General features: G+C 47.7%; 1 protein-coding gene across 12 annotated transcripts in view; it reads right to left on the reverse strand.

The window, feature by feature from the left end:
• Positions 1–18,792, reverse strand: part of PIGQ (phosphatidylinositol glycan anchor biosynthesis class Q) — a 33,003-nt gene extending 14,211 nt beyond the window's left edge. For 6 of the 12 annotated variants that reach the window (XR_015222638.1, XR_015222640.1, XR_015222639.1 and 3 more), the window contains exons 1-6: positions 18,219–18,256; positions 14,544–15,244; positions 9,172–9,303; positions 7,887–8,007; positions 2,226–2,352; positions 1,078–1,231 (exon numbers count right to left, since the gene is read on the reverse strand). Coding sequence is in view for 9 of the 12 variants with exons in the window: in XM_009987233.2 (XP_009985535.2) it covers positions 1,078–1,231; positions 2,226–2,352; positions 7,887–8,007; positions 9,172–9,303; positions 14,544–15,244; positions 18,219–18,242 (1,259 nt within the window). In the remaining 3 variants the exon portion in view is untranslated. The other 6 variants (XM_086622412.1, XM_086622413.1, XM_086622410.1 and 3 more) reach the window with 6 other exon arrangements.
• Between the last annotated feature and the right edge of the window lie 501 nt (positions 18,793–19,293).

Consider the following 19,293-nt stretch of genomic DNA (forward strand, 5'->3'; position numbering starts at 1 on the left):
CGGCTCCCTGCAGCTCACGAGGGAAAAGCAATCAGCTGAGAAAATGCTTTTCCTATTTCTACTCTCTGCACCATCCAGAGGAGCAAGGCCACTCCTCACAGAACCAAAACAGAAATTCCAGTAATTAGGGGTGTTGGGAAGAGACTCTCCGTTACTGATTTTGGGTGTAAGCCCTGTGCTCACAACAGACCCAATTCATGAATCATATCTCAATATTTCTAACCATCCCCTAAACTACCCGTAACTAAAGTTCTACTATTCCTTCTGTTGTTTGCAATGTAAAGCCCTCTGCTCACAGCCTGCGGAGGAACGATGACCATTCTGCACTTTCTAAGCTAAAAGTTCCTTTATTTATTATCTTGTCTCTCATCTCCTTGGCAAGAGCAGCTGTTCTCCCATGGCCCACGTGATGCCTTGCTGCAGCACGTGTTAATAGAGGGCAGGACCCGAGCCCGTTGGTGGGCACCATTTGCACAATAACCCTGACATGCCCCAGACATGCCCCAAAGCCCTCTGCACTCCCACACACTCCCTCAAAGCCTCTGCCCGGGCCATGGAGCTCTCCAGCAGGTCCAGACAAAGACACCAGGATGGTGTCCCAGCCATGCTGTAACCCAAACCTGCCATTTGTGCTCCATGATGTAGACAAGAACCTCTGAAGCAGGGCAGAGGCAAGGACTTTGGGGCTTCTTCAGAAGTACAAGGGTTCCCCGTTCCTCTTCCTCTCCTCCAGTTCCCCTCAACTACTGGGTAGGGTGCAACTGAACATGTACTATAACATGGAATCAAAGGGACAGGGTGAACTGCTTTCTTGTCCTCTGCCTAGCACGTAGTTTTATTTTTCAAGGTCACTACCACAATAAATAAATATTTAAATGCAGGAGAACTGAAAGACAGGTTGCTTGCACCGCTGTGGCCATCACTTCTACGTGCATAAAAGAAAACAATAAATAAACTGCTGGCTGAACTGTGAATTCAAGAGAACCATGGCAGGATTGAATGCTCCACAAATTAAACATGTGTCCTGAGTGCTCAGTGGCCCTTCTCTCCAAACATGCCCAAGAGAGATCAACTCACCTGGCTCCGTAGACATAGAAGCAGTAGATGTGGAAAGTCAGAAGCGCAATGATGTCAGAGAGGATGCAGAGAGCCACGGTCAGGCCCAAACAAGCCGACAGACCAACGTACCAGAGGATCATCTCAATGAATGGGGACATCAGGTGAATGTAGCCTAGGGGACATGGCAGAGTGTCAGTATTTGACTGAGGCATCTTCCTGTTGACACCCTCAAAAGATTGATTATCTGTGCCCTAGAACATTGCTCCAGAAATCATAGCCACGAAAACATGGAAGTAAAACTGGAAAACTTTAGATGCCATCTTCTGTTTAGGAAGGTCAACAAAAACTCTCTTTCCCCCCAAGTTTCTGTCCAGGTGTGGCAGCTCTGTGATGAACGGGAGGGCACACTCAGCTTAAACCTTGCTCCACCTGTGAGTTGCTTTTCTAGCTTCGTGTCCACGTTCCTAATGACATTTTTAACTGCACACATCAACCTTTATGGAAACCATTCCCCTTTTCTTGCTGTTCCCACAAAAACCATTCCATATGGCTTTTGTAAAATAAAATAGCGTGGAGGTACACAGTCTCTTGCACCGCTAAAGTGGAGCAAAGTCACAGAAACGAGACCATACTTGCTTGGTGAGCAGAGTAAATCAGTACAATAACCAAGGAGTTCATGTCCACCGTGGCTATACTCCTTTGTCAGGACACTTATCAAGGATAACAGGGGTGTGTTGAGATAACAAAATTGCACCAAGCTGAAGTCAGTGACAAGACAGAGTTTGTGTTTGCATCCCAGGAGCACCATTCTCATCCCTATCCGACCAGCTGCCTCTTACAGGGCAAAGCCTACGAAAGACCTACACAAGCCTACACAAGACCTAAAGCCTTCTCCTGAGCACTCACCACTAATGGCACCAAGTAGGTAAGCTCCGTTGTGACTTGCACTTCTTGCAACGCATCCATACGAGCACTTCATTTAATATGCATGATTTCCTTGTGTGGGAACCCAACTTTGGCTTGAGTTCCCACAGCAGGAAGACTCACCGACAAGTTTGTACTTGCCGTAGCGCGTTTTGATTCATTATTCACCTCCAGGCAAACATTAAACACTCGGGAGGGAAGAGATGAAAAGGCAGGCTGAAAAGTTAAACAATTGCACTTACTGATCCAAAGATGGATGTGGTAAAGGAAGAAGCGGCCCAAAACCTGATCCAAAGCTCGGTTCATTTTCAGCCCAGCTGGTGCTCCCATTAGCCACTGCAGCAGGTCCTGGAGCTCTTCAGCTACGTGCTGCAGACACACAGAAGCAAAGCACCTGAGATAAAACACTGCTACCACGCTGAACGGGGGCAGTGTACTGCACATGCTGGCCCCCACAAGTGTTCTTACCCCACCCTTCAAACCAATGGAAAAAAAAAAATACATCCAAATTACTACTAGTGAAATCAGAAACGCACCTTTTTTGGCAAATGACTCTTTAGGGAACCCAAAAGTAACAGCAGAGAGGAAGCTGAACTGCTTAGATGTGGAACAGCGCTGGGAACACAAACCTCGTGTTTGATGGTGGCCATCTCAGGCAGACTGGCAGGGTATGATTTCTTGGGGTAACAGGAGTTCTCGAAATTGGTGGCAAATGCTGGTGCACACATCGACTTCTTTGGACAGTCAACTGAAAAGTCACAGCTGAGCAACACTCTAACTATGGGGATGCTGTCAGGATTTCAAAAGGGGGAGGATGGCAGCACACTCATGGGAAAAAAAGTGATTTTTTACAAACAACTAACCTGTATGTGTTTACAGCAGGGTAGGAACCACAACTATAGAGATGTATTTCATAAACAAACTTCCTTGATACTCTGGTGCACTGGGCAAGGCTCACCATGCTGTACAGCACCAACCTTGCCTACCACTACCGTGTCTCGCTGCAGGCTTCACGGAGAGATACCCAGGGCATCCCAGTAAAAAAAGCAGCCCTCTGAATCATGGAGAAAAAAGCCTAAAGGAGCTCGTCCCCAAATCACTGAGGGCTTTGACTCACAACTTCTGGTGATTTAATCCCAGGCTGATGTTATTTACTGATTTTCTCTCTCCACCCCACCACTCTGCCAGAGGTCCCCCTTGCAGTCAATGGGGCAGAATATGGGGTGGTTCTGCTCCTCGGTAGTTTGCACCTGACCTACTCATCTAAGCTGACACCAGTGGTGAAGTCCATTTACCAGGCTGTGAATTGAGGTAGCTGAGAGTGGTAACCTCCAAAAAACAAGTGGGGAACATATCTGGAAGAAGTGACCTCTCACACTGTCTCGCAAGAACAGAAACTGTGAGTAAAAGCCTTCTGCCTCTGAAAACCCCACTTATAGTCAAGTCCACGCAAGTGAAATGCGCTGCAAATCGAGCAAGTGTGGAAGAATCAAGACCTTTTACCTAAAGCTGATGGACTGTAGCCTACTTTCCCCATCATTCACATGGATCATTTCCCTAAGGGGAAATTATTTCCAAGGAATGATTCCACTTTCTTTATTAGTCAACAGGATCCTTGCAAAATGGATTTGTAAACTTCCACTACTTCCAGCGTAGTGGCAAAATTAAGGGCTCCGTCTTCCAACTTATCCAAAAGGATTGCCTTTTTATTTCACTCATTTTCCCTCTGTCTGACTGCAAGTCAGAACTGATTTGAACCCACGGATCTTACCTCTGTGGCTGAGAAGCCTTAGCTACTTTATAAATAGCCTGGTTTTAATATTTAAAGTGTTGGATTGGTAACTTAGAAAAAGCATTTGGGGATTTTAATGAAATATTTAAATGCTTGAAAGCAGTCCTTCAGCAAGGCTGTTTTTCAGCACGGAATACTTCTGGAGGCTGCCAGTCCCAGAGGTGCTGCTAAGTTCAGAGAGGGGCACGTAGCCCTGGGAAGGTGCCCTACCTTGCTGGTATTTAGCTGGGCACAGCATTCCAAAACAGAGTCCTAAGACACAACCTTGCAGCTTGTTTTCCAGCCAGATATTTTAGGAGTGATCAATAGCAAGCAGAATCAGAAAAGGTGACTGGGAGTCCAATTTTCCTGTTGCAGTTGTGAATATTAAATGTGGCCAGTATTAATAAATAAGATATGGTGAAGTGGAAGCATTTCATAAAGGGGTGTGGGGACACTATCAAACTGGAGAATAAAGCTAACATGGTTTAGACGAGGTCACTGAAGAAATACTTTCTTTACTGTCACGCTCTTCTTTCTAGCCTCCATATGCAGAAGGTCTAACGGTGACGTGACATGGATGGAGGGGGACACACAGCACATGGCAGGTGGGCACCGTGGGCACCGGGAAGCACAGCGCAAACTTCCTGAGCAGAGCATCTAGTGCACGTCAGAGCAAGCAGAGCCAAAGCTCTCCCTACCACACACATCTGCCCCGTGCCTGCTGCAGGCGTTTGGGGCTCTAAGTTGAACTATTTTACAAATTAACATCCAAGACTGTTTTCCAGGAAGTGCCCTCCCTGCTTGCTTTGTTTATGGATTAGCAGAACGTGACTGAATAGGAACTTACATTCAATTATCTCTAAGCCCCAGTCACATTTTTGGAGGCACGATCTATGATAAATATTTAACTGTTTCAAAGAGATTACAGCGTAAGAAAAAGAGACATCAGCAATGATGAAAGAGGTGAAGGAGAGAAAAAAAAGAAAATGGTTTATAAGCAGCTCTTCTTTTTAAAAGACAAATGTAGCACTTTGAATCGGGTGTTTTTGAAAGAAGGCTGTCTTGGGGAGGGCAAAAACATGGACAAGTATTGGGAAGCCTGGTGGGATCGAGAGGAAGGAGGAGGGCGGAGTTGTGAGGGTACCTACAGAGAGAAGATTATTCACATTTTCCATTCTTGGACTTGAAAGCCTGCTTCAAAAATCAGTCCTTCGTACTGCACACAGCTACTCGCCAGTTACTCCCTAGGTGCCTCTGAATCACATCTGCCTCATTTACTGACAAAAGCAACTTGTTATTACAGTCAGCACAGCGCAGCTCATCAAGCTGTGCAAGTGGGAGCTGCCGTCAATCACGCCTTGTGCATCATCAACAACTGCCAGCTAAGTGCTGATTTGAGAACCATTATATCAGGGGATGATGAACGATGGCGAGGGAACACGGCTTGATCCTCACGTCAGCAGCCCCAGCTTGTGACCCTGGCAGTTGTTGACAGCCAAAATGACCTACCTGCATCTGTGTCCTTCCAGAGAGATGTTTGCTAGGGAAAAAAAAAAAAGCAGCACGGTACCCAGTCCCCACACAGCTACGATTTTGTTAATATTAAGATCAATCAATCAAACCAATAAGGCTATACACTATATAAGGTGGGTCTGTCAATATTAAAAGCAATCAAATCAATAAGGTTATGTATATAACCTTATAATAGATATAGGTATATAACCTTATAATATATAATAATCTCATTATAAAGCAGATACAGAGATGTAAGGTCACTGCCATCCTCAGATCTGGGGCACATACCAAAAGCAGAATAGCAAGGAGCATTAGGGAAGGAAAAGGAACTCATTTCCCTGCTCATGGCAGGGGGGTTGGAACTAGCTGATCTTTAAGGTCCCTTCCAACCCTAACCATTCTATGATTCCATGATTCTGCACATGGGAAAGTTTGCATTACTGGGCTTGGCAACACATAAGCACTTGAGGAAGCCCAAGCGATGGGAATAATGCGTACCAGATGGTCACTCAGCAGCAAAAAGGAAGCCTACTGCTGAACAGCTAAGGGGAGATTTTGCTGTCATACTGGAAAAGAAGTGGTGCTGGCTTGCTCACCACACGCTGAAGTCACTGGTATATTTTGGGATCACTCAGATCCGCATTTTTCAAGGCGTGCACGTAACGCTTATCAATCCATGCTCACTGAAGGCAGTAAAAGGACTCCAAATGATTTTATGTCCACAATCTAATACACTTGAAAGAAGAAAGTAAGGCTGGAAAACAAGAAGAGTTGAGAGTGGCCTGAGCTGATAAGCTTGGAGAAGCAGAGAAGAAAGGCACCAACTGACTACCAGGCCACCCACACAAGGAGGAGGTAGCACTTCCAGGAAAGTAAGTAAACAGTTCTTGGTGATAGCAAGGTGACGGAGTCCACACACGTAGGAGACGTGGTGAAAATAACTGACACTATGATGTGTAAGTTGACTGACAGATGAGCTAAATTACTGAAAGAGGAACGAAGGAGTAACTGTCACAAGCAAGCCTACCCAGGACAGGTGCTGGGATCGGATACACCTTGAGCATGGAGAGTGTCCATCTGCCAAAGACACTGGGCAGATGGAACCCCTCCTGGAGCCACCTGTGCAAACAGGAACGCAGCCAAAAGCCACTTCCTTGCAGACTCGTTAAGAAATCAGATTTCTGAGAGCTGGACACTTAGAGTAATCCCACAGGAAGAGCTCTAGAGAACTTAAACTTCTGCAGCTGAAATATCTGCAAGGGAAAAGACTCAGGAATAAGACTTAGAAAAATATTTTTAGTGTACAGCTCAAATACAAGAGCGACTGTATTGCAAGAATTGTGGTCCTTTCTTCTCCACCACTGCTGCTAAACAGTGTCTGCCACAATCCTTAAAAGTTTGACTATGAAAGATAACAAAACACAACAGTAATAATGATCCACAGCTATGCTGGACACTCCATATGCACTTTCTGAAAGCACAGCATGTCCACGGATGATCAGAGACCTATGGCTTGTAACAATTAAAAGGTTAGACATGGACCAAGCAGATCATCATCAAAGGAAACATGACCTCTTCCTAAGAAACACAGGACAAGTGGGAAAAAGCTGCTGGAATTCTTTAATCAGAATAAAATTCCTCCCAACCAAGAAGCTGGAGAAAGAGAAAAGAGAGGACGTTCTCTGGCTGCTAGAAAGAAACCAATGGAAAGATCCACCTTCTCTCCCAGAAATGAAAGTGGGTAGACAAAGGTTGTGCAGCTGCATGACAGCGCTCAACGTCGGCTGCACATGTATTCCCAAGACACAGAAGCTCTTAAAACGGAGCTAACATCAGATTAGTGGTCTGGTCTCCAGCCTCTGAAGTACATTGTATGTTCCTTACTGCCATTAAACAGATATATTGGAGCACTGCACCTAAAATGAACCACCAGAAAAGCAGGATCGTATGAGTCATACTTGCTCTTCATGAAATCATGCTGATGCTGAGGGATCTTAGTGGGCAAGAGGAGTTAACGTTTGAGAAAATCACAGGACACAGCAAGTTCTCCTCGTTTACCATCTGTACACCAGAGCTCTTAGCCAGGATTCCAGGTGCTTGTGTCCTGACTAGCTAAGGCCTTTGGATTTCCCCATGAAATTCCTCTCCACGAGCACAGCTGCACTGCTTGTCAAGTCTGACCTTTCAGCAGTTTATCAGATGCAACCCACGTTATGGCTCTTTTTTTCCCCCCAAATGCCCCATAAAGCAACATCTTGAAGACACTTCCTGTCGACTCCAGAACAGAAGTATTCTGGCTCGATAACCACTCGACCTGCAGCTGCAGAACTCTGTCCAAGCCATAACTGTCACTTTAGGAGCCGGAGCAGCCCTCCAGTAAACACCTAATTACTATTCTCTGCACACGCAAAGCAGAGCTGTGTTCCTTTTGAGCAGCCCCAGTAGGCTTGATTTGAAGATTTCACTGTTCTTGAGGAGACCCAATTTGCATGACTGAAGACAGGACTCTCTCTGAAATCCTGTGTGTATGGCATTGCTCACAACTACCCCAGGCATCACGAGCTGGTCAGTACCCACAGCCAGGTGAAAGAGAAACGGCTTTGGCCAGACTTACATCAGCCACGGGGATGAGAGTGTCGGCAAGGTGACCAATTCGGTTCTTTCTGTACAGCCAGGACATCAGCAGTATCCCCAGAGCCACATCAATCAGCAGAGAGACAAAGATGTTGGCTTTCCTGCAGGCAGGATAGAGAGACGCAGCGTTAGAGAAAAGGGAAGGACAGCGTTTAATGTTTCAATGACAACTGTCAGCTTCACTTAACGTAGCATCTTTAATGTCCCAGGGACGTCAGGACAATTTACTGAAGAGATCTTTTGACTTCCACGGGTGTGCCGCTACCACGGAGCCACTCGGAGCCCGCCACGCCACAAAACCTTCTTAGTAAGAGGAGCAAAGAGTGGGATTGAAGCTACAGAGAGGAATGTTAGACAAAGCACGTATGGGTATATATATATATATACACTCAGGGGGGATTTACCATAAGGGCACCAGCACTTGGAGCATCCACGTTGAGACCAGATGCCTTCCCAGGAGGTATACTTTAGTCGAAGCACTAGTCCATGCAGTAAATAGTGTTTCTGGGTACAAACTCATACCCAGAAGGGCTGCTCAACTGCCCCTTTGCTGCTAGAGTTTCTGAATGGAATTCCACGACACGAGTTATTCGGGAAATCAGATCAAACAATCATAGCTGCTTCTGGCCTTCAAATCTGCTAATCTATTTTAAGTGTTCCCCGGGAGTCTATTACTGCAGGAGCAGAGAACCACACAGAACAAGACGGGCTGTGTAATGGCCATAGGGCATTCGATACCTGTCTCACATCTCTGCCTCTCCCTGTTCCCCTCCCTCTGCTGCACGTTTGCTTCTCCTGCCACGCTGACTTTGCTACTGCTGTCGGAGTCTCTCGTTTGCAGTTACTCCAAGAAAGATTCCCCAAAAGAGTGGGGGAAAGAGGGGAACCGTTCTGCTCTGATGGGAAGTGCCACCAAATACCGGTTGCAGGTTTTGGTTAACAGCAGCACATGTGAAAGCAATGAGCCCGTGGGAGCAGTGATGGGAAAGCACTACACACATGGGTGCAGTACAAGCTTTCTGTGGGCAATATCCCAGTTGATGTTCCCAAGTTAGAGAAAACGGCATGTATCTGGCAAAAGGCTTAATTAATACAAACAGAGTGCAAAGATCTGCAAACTAGCAGGGAGTAGAGCGAGGAAGGCAACATGACACAGTGCAGTGAGGACCCCATAGTGCTGTACGGGCACAGGATCCATGGTTTGGGTTCCCTGGAGGAGACAGGGCTAGGACAGAGACATGTATGACTTTATGTGCACTTCATACCTCATGAGTTGAGTCTGGTTTTGAGCCTTCTTGTTGCTGCTGATGACCTGGAGGTGCTGCAGGCGATGGCCCAGCTGCTCACAAGTTGAGAGTTTGCTCCACAAGAAAGACAAAGGCCAAAACTTCAGCACCCTGCAGAAACACCATGGGAACGTCCCCGTTTGCTTCCGTCCGCTGCAGAGCCTGCTCCATGGCAAACTCCATGCAGAACATTCAGTGTAAAGCTAAGGTTGGGCAACCAGAGGCAGCATCAACACGTTATCATTCAAGAATATTAGTTGTTAACTCCTCTCTTAAAGGCTAACAGAATTAAGGCAGCCATTCCACATCAAGACATCTAAAGCAGGCAACCCAACCTCTCACTTTCATTCTGTAAAACCAAGTGTCTCACTCTTCCAAGGAAGCCAGAACGCAATCCCGATTCCACCCTGTGCTTTGGGATACATCACCGGGATGGCATACTGCTCTGTCTCCAGGAGAGTGGAGTCGAGGCAGTTGTGCATATGGTGCAACAACACAACACGGTGCAACTGCTTCACAAATCCCAGTATTACTAATCACAAGTCTCTATCCGGAGTGAGCCTGGGAGAACAAACAGCTGGGCTCTCCCTGCAGTTTCTGCTCCTTTTTGCCTTTTTCTTTTCCTTCTGCTTGATCCTTTTATTCTTTTTTTTCGTTATCACTTCCAAATTCTTTTCTTAGCGTCTTCATTTCTATCTCCTCCCCACTGCTTTGCCAAGGGTGACCAGCATCATGCAGACAACGCAATACTTAGCATTTAATTAGGTTTCAAAGTTAACATCCACGTTAGGTTTGTAGGGGAAGGCATATTCACACGGCTGCGTTTTTATGACTCAGGAGAAAAGTACTAAATGATGCTCAATTATTTTTGGGAGTTACTTTTATTACCACACAGCCTATAAAGGAAGCAACGATGGTGATTTGTGTAGTCTAAAATGACTCCACTGGCCAGTCGAAGAATGCACAGTAGTGGTACAGCAAAACAAAGCACCACGTCTGTCGTGGGGAATAAATTCTTATTTATTATTATATGTGTCTTACATTATTATTATATCTTATTTATTATAATTATGTGGAAATAATTCGCATCACTTCTTTCCTGTACACAATGGTTGTTTCACCATTTTCACAGCCTTTCCCTGTTTCTTATTAAGGGTCCAGGAACCTATGTTCATTTTCAGTCATTTCCTTCACCTTCTCCCTCTTACTGCTTTGGCACGTTCCTTCAGTTCACATTCATTCCAAACACTAAAATTATTCCTGGTATCCCGCTTTGCTTTTGGAATCGTACAGCTGTTTGGCTCGTTAGTGAGCATGGCCTGGAGATGTCCCCATGACGTGTGCCTGTGGCCTGGAGATGTCCCCACGACGTGTGCCTGCCTCCCCCAGACCTCATCCGGAGGACTTCAGCCCGCCGGCCAGCAGCACGGTGCCTTTAGGATCGGCCAGGATAAACCATGGGATGGGCACGCTGCAGCTCTGGCTCCTATTTATACGTTTACACAGATGGCAGGGGTATGGCTCCTTCAAAATCCTGCTGGGTTCACTGTGGTTGCTACCCCCTTCCTCCTAAGCCCTTTCAACCACCCTTCGTGCAAGGTTTGTCAGCTTAAAAACCAGAGTGCTGAAGTCCCCTCTTCCCCCTCCCCACGCAAATTTCAGACACGTGGGTTTTGAAACACGTGCATGTGAATCATTCTTCTTAACTGGAGGCCTCCGTGTTACCCAGCTCTGGATTGCAGCCTCCCACCTCGGAGACAAAGGGACGTGCCGCTCTCCGGTGGAGTTGCCAGGAGGTGACATCCGAAGTGGCGGAGGAAAGGGTGCTGTGCAGGGGAGGGGGACGCGGTGAGCGACCACGCTGGCCACGGATCTCAACGACCTGGGCTCGCAGATTCACCCAGGCAGGAGTGCAGATGAGTTTTCTCTTCCAATTATATCCCAGCCCAGTGGTTACAAATCCTGGTGTGGCAAACCTTTGCTGGAGCAGGGAATTGCACGTGAAATGCAAAGAAGGGGGAAGGAGAAACGCTCTACCTGTGTTGTTATGTACAGATGACTGAAGGTGACAAATTACCGGTCAAACCAACAGCTGCCAGACCATCTCAGTTCAATTAGAAACCAACGGCTCTGGGGCTCTGTGCTAAACACTCACTGGGCTGACCATCGCCCCGTCCTCTCCCAGCAACGCCTGTCTCTTACCATTCATTGCTGCACCACAGCTCCCCAAGGCAGAGGCAGCTAGCTCATGGGTCGCCCACCCACCGCACACCCCTGGTGTCCCACATCAAAGGGAAGGGCAAGCTGCTGCTCTCTTCTCCCTGAGGAACCTCTTGCACAAGCGAGAATGATTTCCAAAGCAGCCTCATCCTCAGGAGCACCCCCCGACATGTGCACCCACTGCAGCCTGCAACAGGTTAAGTGCATCTCCTTGAACAGGATGGGCTCTGGAGACACAGCAGAGGTCTCTGCTTGCCTCTTCTTTTCACTTGACATCAAGAAGACAACCTCTATTCCACCTACATTCTTTCTTTGGAAAGTAAGTACATATATATTTTAAAAAAAATACAAGCACACTGCAAAAAGCTCAATATAATAGTTGCAAGATGTGCTACGGAAACTGCCATCTCGAAGGGTACCGAGGAAGAAAACCAAAAATATTTCTTGTATGGTCTCCTACCCCTGTGCATACCGACTATGCATCGCCATAAATGCTCCCACTTGTTTATCACACAGTATGTGGAATGATTTTTAGAAGTGCAATGGAAAACTAACCAAACAAAAAAAAAAGAAAAAAAAAAAGAAAAAAGAGTGACGTTGTGCCATTGCGTTATTTAAGCAGCAGGAGATCCTCGGGGTATTTCCAAATATAAAGAATTTTAGCAATAAATTAACATAGCCTGCATGCAGAAATCTTGATTTTCCAACTCAATTTTTTTTCCAAGAGTGAGAGAGGATTTTTCAGATGCCGGATGAAAAGCAATCTTTCCAAACTGGGATCACATGCAAACGTCAAAGCTCCACTAACCAGAACCCTCAGCTGTCTCTTTGCTCCCTGTAGAAACTGCAGGAACGGTGCCTCCCTTCTGGATGAGGAACCAGAGGTCACGGAGTTTGTAAACGGATTTGTTTGAAGAAGGAGCACACAGTTTATTGCTTCAATACCAAATCATCCTGACGTCCCCAACAGCACACTAGAGACCTTCAGCGGTGATGGAAATCCTGCACACCAGTCCCTCCGCAGAGAGAATTGCAATGGACACCCCTTAGCACAAGGTGGTGCTGAAGAAATGCCTTAATTTGAGATGTACAGGACCTGGGAGGGTTCACTAAGCTTGGATGGGTGTTAGGGCTCATTTTCTGAGATTTCCAACACTGCTGCCCTGCTTCCCCAGCACAAATACACAACAGTGGCATATCCAAAAAAGCTCCAAGCCTCCACAGCTTGAGAGGACATCACTGATCTCCCTTCTTTAGCTTTTCAAAGCTGATTATCCCTCAACATCAATAAAACCTGGGAAGGAAAGAAGTCCTGTGACCAGAAGGGGTAAAAACCTGGTAGATCTTATTTTATGGGATGTCCTGTCCCAGCACAGGGATGAGGGGACTGGAAGGACACCTGCACATAATATCCTTGAACCCTCCCTGCCTTGCGTGTGTTGGCACAAAGGAGGTTGTACCACACGTCCTGCAGTAAATTGAACCAAATTACATTAAATAACTTAGAAGGTCAAGCAGGAGGTTTGTCACAAAGCCAGGTCATAATCTCTTTTCTCTAAGACTGATGTTTTAAAACACCTGTTAGATTAGTAAATACCGTGCTGATACTACGGGAGAATAAAACAAAGCAGAAAGGAACCTGTATCTACCTCCCAAGGTTGAGAACCAGTTCAACCTGGGTTTGGGCACAGCAAGCCTCACGTTCTGCCTGCTGGTACGTACAGCTGGTGCTAGTCTGGCTGCTGCTCGGGTTCAAAACGTCCGTACCGGGCTTAGGAACAGCTGAAATCAGAATAGCTGCTCGAGCTCCCAGGTTATGCTTAGACTGTGGCCTTCTGGAGACCTGCGAGGCTTGGGCTTAACTTGACTCTAAGCCTGGTCTGAGACCTAGCACGGATCGAGGTGGTCAAGTCTGGCCTCGAGATCGAGTGCCTACGCAGAAAAGGATCCTCCTGTTTGTCAGTAGTTGCACGCAGTCCATGGACAGCCAGAAAAAGGGCCTTCAGAGTGGACTCCCAATCTTCTGCCCAACCACAACGCTCTAACTTAGTTACCATTAATAATCATTATCTTAGTTACCATTAACGACCATTAACGCATAGTCAGTGTCTACAGAGCAGTCCCAGGAACCAGTGGTCCCTGATTACACCAGGTTTAAGTTTGACCCTAAATCTCTTCCAATAAAGTAGCCCAAAAATGGAGACAGTCTTCCCTTTGTCTACCAAAACGTGTAACTCCACTCTTCAGAAAATCTTTGCATATGAAGAGTTTCACTGTAATTTCTTTATGACAGTATCGTACAACCGGAAATCTGTTAAAAGACTCCGTCCCCGTACCCTTAGGCTGCACTTGAGATGATGTAGCCATGAATTCAGTAGTAGCTGTTATCCAAATTCCATCAATTAAAGTGTCCCCTTGCAGCCTGGAACCTGAGCTCTGCTCCCCTCCCTGGCACAACCTCTCTAGGCAGGCTGACCAGATGTGTCATTAAGCTTCATACGCAGAAACTTCCCCCCTTCAAATCTGCTCAGAACTCCTCTGTAGTGCAAGCCCTTGCCACCCATTACATTTGAGCCATCCTATTCAGTTTCATGGCTGTGACAACGGGATTCCACCACGGATCCACGCAGACCAGCATTCCCCGTAACCTGCTAGAAGGCGCCAACGTTGCAGCACCAGCGTCTGTTAGAGAGGTGATGGATTTAGATGCACCACTTGCTGATGCTCCACAGCCATGAAGGGATTCACAGCAAACAGGGAGTAGGGAGTCCCAGCTATCGAGCAAAAAGGTCATTCTGTCAGCCATGGAATAGCTGGAAACCCAATGCTTCCGCTGTGATGAAACTGAAGTAGGGCTGAGCTACCCCTGCTGCAAACGGCGAGGAGATCAGTCTCCTCAGAAAACCTCCCAGCTCCTTGAAGAGCTCTACGATATCTGAGGGAGCCTTTAGCCTTGTGTTTTCAACGGAGCTTCCCAAACTTTAACAGCAGCTCTGCGGCAGCCTGTTTCCAACAGAATGATTTTGTATCAACTGTATTTCTCCGTGGGCTTGAGCAGGAGCCCTGCAAATGCCTAAACATGAATTACATTCCCATGGAAAACGTAACCTGGCCAATGTCACCTCACTTACCTGCTCCGGCAGATCCCAGAGATAAGCGAAAGCAGGAATGCCAGCAGCACGCACGCAGGCACAGAGGCCTGCTTCACCAGCTCCACGATGATACTAGCTTCGACACCATCTGACTGCCAGTGGGTCAGCTTGATGGGCCCATCATCGTATCTGTCCGTCATGAACAGCATCTTACTCTTGGCAACGGTGTTAAAGATGGCACAGAGCTTTGACGCATCGTCTGCTTTGTGGTCAGCGGAGGTGGCCGTGTCCAAAGGGGGATGGAGATGGGAAAGCATGACTTTGCGCTGGTCATAGTATACTAAGATGATTTCTTCATCTTTAGAGTCGTTAGAATGTTTCTGAAGGGTAGAACAGCTCCAGAATTTGCTGTCTCCCTCTTTGCTTATCAGAATCCATGGCTCATGGGAGAATATTGTCCCAAGGTCTTCCAAGAACTCACTCAGGCCCTCTTCTTTCTCCTGTTTGCTGTTGCTCCATGAGCCGAGCACAGAAACGCTGACTTTGGTCACCCGCTGGACTTCACTGAGATACTGTTTCACTTGGACAGGAATAAAAGGGAAATGGACAACAGCAAGGATAACAGCAGAGTTCTGCTCGGAGATCCAGCGGCCGATCAAAATGCCACTTTCTGCCGAGGAGCAGCATGACGGAAAGAAGACCTTAAGTACCATGGCAGCGACCCTGGAAGAACAGCACACCTGCCAACAAACAGAGAAATAAAATCTGAGAATGGCGATTAAATGCAAGGAAAATTTAAGCTGACCAAAGTCACTGGTGAGGACGCTCGGTCGAGTTTTAAAACATTCAGTCCAACCACTCGCACAATGACATTAGTGACAGCCAACAGATACACACACATCAGAGAAGTATTTAGGAGGTTCCTGATCATCTGCAGTCTTTGAAGTGAGGGGTGGCGAGCCTGGACTGTCTCAGCAAATGTCTTCTCTGAGTCCTGGAGCAGCCTTATCATGATGGTACACTGATAAGCACAGCCTGCCGGACCAGCCAAGACCAGGAATCCATCCAGCCTCAGATCTTAGACCTGACACTGGATGTGAAGGGACTACATCGTAGCACACCCTGATGCCTCTGGGGAATATTTTCTCCTATTACCGTCAATCAAATATTGGTTTATGCTGTAAAGCCAGACAATTTCAGAGCCTCCTTTATCATCTTGGAACCCAGAGCTTCGCTCTGCAACAAACTCACTGAACAACCTTGCTCAGATCACTCATCTCTTCTTTCACTCCCCTCATCTGGAAACAGAGACAATAATTTTGTCAAAAGGGACTACAGTGATTAACTGATCGAAGTTTACGTAGTAGTTTTAATTCATTAGACACAAGATCCTAAAAAAGGAGAAGCTTTACCAGTGCTCTTCGCCTACAATATTTCTCTTCATGTGATTAAGAAAACATCCCAATGGCTTTGTAAGACTTCTACAACAAGGAGCTTTGAGGCAGTTGACAATGTCTCTTTAAATAAGGCGGAGGTTTCTAACAGAAATATAATTGCAGTAAGGAGGGCGCTGGTGCAGAACAGTCGGCATCCGGTTGTCCTTTCCCGTCCTTCAGCGCTTTGTTGGAGACGTGAGAACTCCGCAGGCCCCCGAGGCCGGCTCCTCCGCCGGGGACCCACTCAGTCGGAAAGAAGAACGCCGAGCGGCGTTACGACACGCCGAGAGGACGCGCAACGTGGGGGTCCCTGTGGTTTTGTTCTTCTCTCAATACAGGACAACCGATCTCGGCACCCGGTAATTTGCCGCGGCACGGAGGAGGCGACGGGGAAGCAGCACGAGCGGGTGATTAACCAACCGCCTCGGTAGGAAATGTCTGCTCACGGATGGGTTGGCAGCCCCTCGAGGCACCGAGGTGAAGTTTCCCTGGCGCTCAGCTCGATCCTCCGACGGGCAAAGCGTCGCAGTTACTGCATTCGCAAGGAGTAACGTCGTTTTTTTTTTTTCCCGGGACCAAATTTTCCCTTTTACTGCAAAACTGCAAAGCGCACCCCGAGACTTCCCCTCCAGCAGGCGTGAGGGTGCTCATGATTTTGTTTGCAGCATGCTGTTGGAAATGGTGTCTGCAGGTGCTGAGGGCACCGAGCACCGTGCCTCGCTGCCCCACAGACCCTCCAGCCCACGGCGAGACGTGGAGGCCACAGAGGGAATTCCACCTCTCCCTCCTGGAGCAGAGGGATAACCTCTGTGGAGTCTGTGAGGAAGCAGCATCGCAGAAGAACCTCAAAAAATACATGTTTTTCCAAAGGATTGCAAGGCTCCAGCAGAAGGGGAAGGGAAGCGGAAAGATGTGTCAAAGCAAGGGTAGAAAAATGGTAGATGTGACACCCCGAAACTGTAAGGGTGCAGGACACCAGGGGTGGGAAAGACCAAAGACTTACAGTACAAATTAAAAACATCTTTCACCAGACAAAATTTAATGACTATTAGACCCAAATGGACTGAAAACCAAGCTTACTTTTCACTTCTGTTGAAATAGCAAAGACTCAGGTATTTTTTGGTGTTTCTTTTCCAGAAGATCACAAAGACATTGAAGGCCACGTATCTAAAAGAGTCTAAAAAAGTCTAAAAGAGTTGTTCCTGGCACATATAGGAAACCTGGGTGAAAATCAGCTAACAGACACAATTGATTAGATTGGTCCTTAAAAATGTTCGAAATAAAACCTGTCCCCTACATTTCCCTTTTCTTTCTTTTAGTAAGACTGTGGTCAGTCCAAGGATACTGGCCAAAATAATCTGCCCTTCACCACCTCTCCTACCTCCTTGCCTAACTCAGATTGTTAAAGAAATATTATCAGGTGAGATGAGATTTCCTTCACAACTGAGCGTTACGTTCCAAAAAGGATTTTAATTCTTTTTCCTTAAGACCCACAGACACACTCCCAGGAAAAGGGAAATAAATGATATAAATACAGGGGCTCTGGAAGGCAAAATAACAGATTGAACGTGTTGGGAATGTACATACACGCATATGCTCAGAAATTGTTTACAATAATATAAATTTAGCTAAAGGGGTAACATTCTAGCTATATCACAGTACTAAAACCTTACAAGAGAAGTCTACCAATAACTCAATACTCTAAAAAATGACATTTTGAGCTCAATATTTTAAAGAATCCAGAGAAAAATGGAGAAAATAAGCACTTGAATGAGATTTTTCAGTATTTCATTACCAAAGCTACCACCAGTAATACTGGGCAGATAACTTTTTAAAGTTGAATATTTTTTTGTCTTTTTCCTCAAGAGATGCCATAGCTGTTTGACAGCAGTGTCACAAGATACTTCCAGTGTCCCTGCACAGCTCTTCTCCTTAAAAGTTTGTCCATCCCGTGGACATTTCAGAGAAGAATTATCAATTGACTCTTTTAATTCAAACATCTGTTTTTCACTGAGTTTTGGGGTTTTTTTTTTAAAACCAGGCACAGTCATCTGGGAAAACCTCTCATGGAGGAGAAACACTTCTCACCCTTATCATCTAAATTCTGTGCGTTTTCCCTCGTCCCTTCCCTCAACCTTTTAAATTAACTTAGTTTTATCCAGCTAGCTACCCTGGCTCTAACTCAGGTCAAATAACACCCAAGCACATCATCTGACCTTTGGCACCTGCAGATGCGGCAGAGAAGGCTCTGCTACGATTTTCAGGCTGTACAAAATACCTCGACAGAGGAAAAGCAGCCCATCAACTATTCAGACGGCTGGTATTCCCAAATCCACGACCGGTTGCGCATCCTCCCTTATTCCTTCCACGAGCCCGTTTGAAATCTGAAGTTGACATTTTAAATGTCATCACACTCAGCTGCTTCGCAGCTGCTAATTTTAACAGAAACATCCTGCCGGAATGCTTAATCCCCGCTCGCAAAGTGCCTAAAGTCTTCCAGATCTGCCCATTCCCGCTGGAAACCCCCAGCTTTCCCCCCCCCCCCCCAAAGGCGCCACAGCGCATCATCTCCGGCACAGCAAAACCAACGGCGGGCACCGCGACAACGCATTAATGTCACCGACAAACGGAGAGCGAACCCCGGGACTGACTCATTTCAGAATTTTAGACGGAAAAGCAAAGGCGAAGCCCCGGGCTGAAGCGGCCGGTACGCGCTGACACCCCCGGCCGGGCCCGGGGAGACCCCCGCGGCCGGGCGGGCCTGCGCGCCCCGCTCCCCCCCCCGCTCCCGCCGCCGCCGCCGCCGCCTACCGCCCGCTCCGCCGCGCCGCCCGCTTCCGGGGGCCGGTTGCTCGGAGACGCCGCTGGCGCCGGGCTGTGCACCGCGGCGGGCCCGGCCGGCGCCGGCAACCGCGCTCCCGCGTTCCGCCCGCGCCGCGGGGCTGCCCCGCTGCCCGCTCCCGCTCTTCTCCCCCCGCTTCCCCCCGGTTCTCAAGGCCTGGAGAAGCCCGGGGCTGCCGCGGCGGCGGTGCGCCCCGGCTCAGCCGGCGCTGTGCGCAGAGGCTCGGCCCGCAGCCGTTCCCGCGGGGCCGGGGGCGCGGCGGGGCTGAGCGGGACGATAAGGAGCGTCTGCTCGCCCGGCCCTCGGGGGGGCCATCACCGCGCTGGGGCAACCCCAGGGACTCGCCCTTCCCCACGGGACCCCGTTGTCCCCCATCCCCAAAGACCAGGGACTCGCCTTTCCCCACCGGAGCCCATTGTCCTCCATCCTCAAAGCCCAGGGACTTGCCCTTCCCCAGGGGACCCTGTTGTTCCCCATCCTCAAAGCCCAGGGACTTGCCTTTCCCCACGGG

The sequence above is a fragment of the Tauraco erythrolophus genome, chromosome 17 (genome assembly GCF_009769465.1).
Source record: "Tauraco erythrolophus isolate bTauEry1 chromosome 17, bTauEry1.pri, whole genome shotgun sequence".
Lineage (NCBI taxonomy): Eukaryota > Metazoa > Chordata > Aves > Musophagiformes > Musophagidae > Tauraco > Tauraco erythrolophus.